Source organism: Orycteropus afer, unplaced genomic scaffold, assembly GCF_000298275.1.
Source record: "Orycteropus afer afer isolate SDZICR_OR568_19922 unplaced genomic scaffold, OryAfe1.0 scaffold00162, whole genome shotgun sequence".
Taxonomy (NCBI): Eukaryota; Metazoa; Chordata; class Mammalia; order Tubulidentata; family Orycteropodidae; genus Orycteropus; species Orycteropus afer.
In genome coordinates this window covers 1717545-1723416 of record NW_006921749.1, presented here as the reverse complement: position 1 = coordinate 1723416, position 5872 = coordinate 1717545, and the positions used below count along the sequence as shown (strand labels likewise).

Genomic DNA, 5872 nt, shown 5'->3' with positions numbered 1-5872 from the left:
AAAAAAAAAAAAAAAAAAAAAAAACTGTGGGCAAAGTCATTAATTGAGAGCAAAGATGGTAGAAATTGTGACGTATTTGAGAAAATAGGAATGACCAATCCTACTGGAGATACAACTTAACTGGACCATAAGGAGTATCTATTTGATACTCTATTTGAGGTTTATGGTAATATACTTTAAGTATGTATTGATTGTGTGACTTATTCTAGGAATGTTCACATGGTTTTACTCAGGCTTCCCCATGTTACATTCACACTTATATCTTTTGAAACCAGATTTATTATCCTCACACGTTCTTCTCCACTCAATTTCACACCAGCTTAGAGCTTCCCTGTGTATATGGATATACCATTCTTCCATGTAAACTTGAAATGATGCTATTACTTTCTACTCATCCTTGTATTTCCTACTAAAAACTCCACTGCTATTGAGTCCATTCTGGTTCATGGTAAATCTCAGGACAGAGCTGAATTGCTCCACAGGATTTCCAAGGATGTAAATCTTCATGGAAGCAGACTGCCACATCTTTCTCCCACAGAGTGGCTGGTGGGTTCAAACTGCCAACCTTTTGTTTAGCAGCTTAGTGCTCTAACCACTGCACAACCAGTCCTCCTTATATTTCCTATTACTCTTCTATATACTCTTTTACACTAGCAATAAATTCATCTCCTTGTCCCACAAACAGTTTTTTCCCACTGGTTTAAGGAGCTCTGGTGGTGTAATGCCTAAGGCATTTGACTGCTAACCAGAAGGCTGGCAGTTCAAATCCACCAGCCACTCCTCAGAAGGAAGACTGGGTGACCTATTTCCGTAAAGATTTACTACCTTGGAAACTTACCAACCTTTAAAGTTTAAGTCTCACCTCTTCCAATCCTATCAATTCTCTTCTATCTATGAATTCTCACTTCTTTTTACATTACTGAAAACAATTTTTATCATTTTACACTCAATCACTGCCATCAAGTCGAATCCCAAGGCAGTATCTCTATAGAAGTAGATTGCCCAGTCTTCCGAGGAGTGGCTGGTGGGTTTGAACCGCCAGCCTTCTAGTTAGCAGTCAAATTTCTTAGGCACTATGCCAACAGAGCTCTGGTAAATATATGTTCTCTCCCTACCTACACCTCAAGAACCCCTTAGGAACAGGAAGCAAATCTCAAACTGCTTTTATATCATCTATAGTATCTAATTCAGCAATGAACATAAAGCAGATATTCACATATTTTTAATTATCAATCTAGAATATTGTTGTTGTTGTTATGTGCCGTCGAGTTGGACCCGACTCACAGCAACCCCTACTTGGGTTTCCGAGGCAGTTATCACTACAGAAGTAGATTGCCCAACCTTCCTTCCAAGGAGTGAGTGGCTGGTGGGTTTTAATCGCCAGCCTTTTGGTTAGCAGTCAAGAGACCATAAATAAAGGATAAAAATATTCTTATTGCAGTATAATAATGTCAAAAAAAACAAAACAGGAGTTTACGATTTTCTACATTTTAATTTCTTCTTACTTGAAAATGAAGATGTTAATTTTTATAGCTCCCTTCTCAATGCCTGTCATAATGATGACTGTATTTCAGGAGTGTAGCAGTTGCCACAGGGTTATGGTTTAAAGTCTTAGTCACTGTTATTATCATTCTAAAGTTGCCTATTGGTCTTGGTCAGTATACTTTATTTCTACTTTTGAAAATGTTACTAACTTTGTTTAATGACTCACACCTGCTAGAAAAGGCCACTTTAAATCAATGCAACACCATGTCAACAGGGGTAAAGACAGTTAAGTAAAATATTACTACAGTATAATTCAGATCATTAACAGTTTTTCTACAAACTACCACATCCCAAGTATTTAGACTTACCTCTATCAACTATAAAAGCAGCCAATGAATTGCTAAATTTCATATATTCTGAATGATTAGAAGTTAGTTGATTAAATGTTTCTTTAACAATCTGTGAAATCTGTGCATACTGAATCTGCCTCCCTTCTGAAAAAAAAAAAAAAAACAACAGCACAAGCAATTATGAATGTGAAAAACATAGTGCTTTCTTTCTCAGAAGCATATTACTTTTCTTCCTACCTTACACAGTTAATAATCTATAGAGATATGTAAGCAAATTTACAACATGCCATGAATGAGATTTTAAAGTATTCAATTCTAAAATAACAGAAGTAATTGAGCTTTTTGGATAACTCCTTGTAAAAAGATGTCTTGATGTTACATACTAGAGTATTACTGATTTATATTTACTGAATTTAGTGCAACAAGATATTCAAATCATACAGAATAATTCTTTGTTGTGTAGGACTGTCTCTATATTCCACTAAATGCCAGTTGCCCTCCCTAATCATTGCAGCAATCGAAATACACTCCCTAGTGTTTGTCTGCTGAGAACCACTGAAAAAGACTAACCATTTAGACTCTTAATATATTTTCATGAGCCCATTAAAAAAGTCAGAAATGTTGAAAGAAAATGAAGATAGTTCTAAGTAACTATGATTACACAGAACAGTTTTTAGCCAGGAACATATATCAAAAGTTACCCACAAGTTTTTTTCTGTTTTTAAAGCAAAACAGAGCTTGAGATTCTGGAATAAGGCCCTGAGCATCTGTTGTTTTATATGTATATGCTTTGTATTCCTAGCAAAAAATACTATTCTAGAAAATGAGGTTGTTGAATCACTTAATACAGTGTTTCTCAAAGTTTTGTTGTAAACCACTGATTGTTCCTGTTGTTCTATGATGGTTGCTGGTAGCCTATCAGGTGGTCTGAAGTTCACTCAGTGTCTTCAGAGAAAAAGAGCAATGAAACAATTTTGTCCTCATGTACTGCATATATTTGAAATGTATGATTAATTATAATTTTTACCTGCCTTAATAATCATTACATTTGAAAAGGCACACAAAGTTTAAAAGCATGACACTAGTCAGTAGTCTCAACCAACATCTAGCTAACTATCTATTTTGTTTATATTTGTTAAACTTGCTTTTTAAAATATTGTTAATATTTCTTGGTGAAAATAGGTAAAGTCACATCATGAAAAAGAGTGAAAGAATAATCAAAAAGAAAATCATAAAATGAAACTCTCAGAGAAAGCTGAATAAACTATTGGCTATATTCTTTTACCTAATCACAAAGTATACATTACCAAACCAACCAAACTCACTGCCATCAAGTTGGATCTAACTTATAGTGACCCCTCCTTGGGTTTCCCAGGCAGTATCACTATGGAAGTAGATTGCCCAATCTTCCTTCCAAGGAGTGGCTTGTGGTTCTGAACCTCCAGCCTTCTGGTTAAAAGTCAAATGCCTTAATTAAGCATTATGCCACCAGAGCTCCAAATCATCATTATAATTGCATACCACCAGGTATTACATTTAAATTGATCAAAATCATCAATGTATGGTATATAAATTAGGTATTGGTCCTTATGCAGTACAAACATGAGTGAGTTTTTGTCACCAAATACCCATGACACAGGAGAAGCAGTTTCTGTTTAAAGATTGTTTTTGTTGTTGTTGTTATGTGCCGTCGAGTCGTACCCGACTCAAAGCAACCCCTCCTTGGGTTGCCGAGGCAGTATCACTACAGAAGTAGATTGCCCAACCTTCCTTTTTCCTTTTTTGCTGTGACAGCAATGTAAGAGATATATACTGAGAACTATCTTTTTCAGATAGCTCTCAGTATATATGTAAGTGTGTGTGTGTGTGTGTGTATGTATATATATATAGGTATACATACATACATACTAGTTTCTTATGGATATTCTGAGAAACAATCTATCCATATAAATATACCTCACTAAACAAAACAAAAACTAGTGCACGCTGAAACCCATTTTTTGCATTTATTTGGTCTTGCACATCACTCAAAGACAATAAGTACATCAGTCCTACTTCATTCTTCTTATTGGTCCCATAGAATGAATATAGTATAATTTACTTAACCATGTTTTATACAGTAATTAAAGAGCTCTGGTGATGTGGTGGATAAGGCATTTGGTTGCTAACCAGAAGGTCAGTGGATCAAACACAGCAGGAAGAAGATGGGGTGATCTACTTCCATAAAGATTTATAGCCTTAGAAACCCAATGGGGGTCAGTATGAGTCAGAGTTGACTTGATGGCAGTAAGTTTGGTTTTTTTTTTTTTTTGAATACAGTAATTATTTTCTGTGTTATGGTATACAACAGAAAAAGTACACTGCAGTTAGTACTGACAGAACAAGAGCTATGTATGCAACAATGAAATGTTTTGCTACAAATTAAAAAGGTTGCACCTGAATATCATAAAGAACATTTAGGCATTAACTACCAGTATACCTCTTGATCTTAATTCCATATTGAAAGCAATACTGAGTATTGTGAATATAATACAACACTAGTTACTAAATGTAGCTCTTATTAGCATGCCTATGAAGGAGTGAGAAGCAAATGCAATACTATTTTTCCACGTGTGCTGGCTGCTGAGGGAATAAAATGCTCAAAATATTGGAAATGAAGGATAATACAGGTAATACCCATTAAACCCATTTCTTTGATTTCAAGTTGCTAATTTCAAGTGACATTTATTATCACGAGTAACTTTAACATACCTTCAGAGTCAAAATATCACTATTTTTAATGAAGAAAAAATGATCTGTTTTCTTATAATGGAACAAATTGCCTAGCAACATAAAACTGACTCTTGCCTACCACATGATTTTTTTTTTCATTTGTAAGAGTCAGAAGTCTATGGATATATTATTGGGCTTATTTTTAAATCACGTTTAAATGACAGAGCTTGAAGTAATACCTTTCAGAACCCAAGGAAACCAGGAAATAGATTAGGAGTTCATTTGCCACCAATCTCCCAAACTGAAATATTCAACCTTTCAGCCTATGCCTATGAAATAAAAAATGTAGTCTTTAATGAGAAGTAATTGTATATATATTTCTGGGTTTATGTTTGATATGGATAAGCAGAACTGATAACTCAAGTTATCACAGTTATTTTACAATGCAAACAATACTAAACCTCTCTTATAACCATTAACAACTTCTAATATACTGATTTATGTTAAAAACGGAATTATTTCCCTAAAATCTCCTTACCTATTAAGTGATCAAGGGATGCCAAAAATCAGAAAAATATTTACATAATAACTCATGGTTGGGTAGACACCACCTTTTAAACAGAAGAAACAACTAGGAATAAGAATCATTAAGCTACAAGAGTAATTTTAGCAACTAAGAAAAATCAGGCCCTCAGAAAAGTAGAACCAATGTAAAGTCCATGGATAGCTTCAATGTCAAAGCAAGCACTGGGAGCCCTCTTTAAAAGTAATAGCATGAAAGACTGCCATTTAGAATACCTGTATCACTGAGGGGAATCAGCCCTTCAAGGATGTTTTAAATCAATAAACAGAGGCACTATCTCTAAAACAAATGTATAGTTTCCTCATTAAGTAGTCAGGAGATGGTACTAAAGTAACCACATTACACATATAACTGGGGTATTTTTTTTAGAGTTGTTACTATGCCCAGAGAACAGTTTTAAAGCAGGAAACATCATCAGGTTAGTATTCATTTTTGGAACCTGCATATCCAATGTTTCAATTGAATAGAGACCAGATTTTCAAAAGAGCATACATATCTAGAGCAGCCACTGTCTATGGGCATTTAACAGAAAGGGTGAGAAACTCTGGGGCTGTTAAGACTAATGAGGGTTAAATGATATAACTATGAGCTTTTTACTTTCTCAACACACAAAAAGAGGACCTAAGATTTAGTATACATTTAACTGGGATATAGGAGCTCTGGTAGCATAGTGCCTAAGGCACTTGACTGCTAACCAGAAGGCTGGTGGTTCAAACCCACCAGCCACTCCTTGGAAGGAAGG

General features: G+C 34.9%; 1 protein-coding gene across 1 annotated transcript in view; it reads right to left on the bottom strand.

Annotated features, from left to right (window-relative positions):
• The window catches only part of ADAD1 (adenosine deaminase domain containing 1), a 74242-nt gene that overhangs the window by 48993 nt on the left and 19377 nt on the right, over positions 1-5872 (bottom strand). The window contains exon 5 of the mRNA XM_007946454.2: positions 1854-1979. Within this exon, the coding sequence (XP_007944645.1) occupies positions 1854-1979 (126 nt within the window). The remainder of the gene's footprint in view (positions 1-1853; positions 1980-5872) is intronic.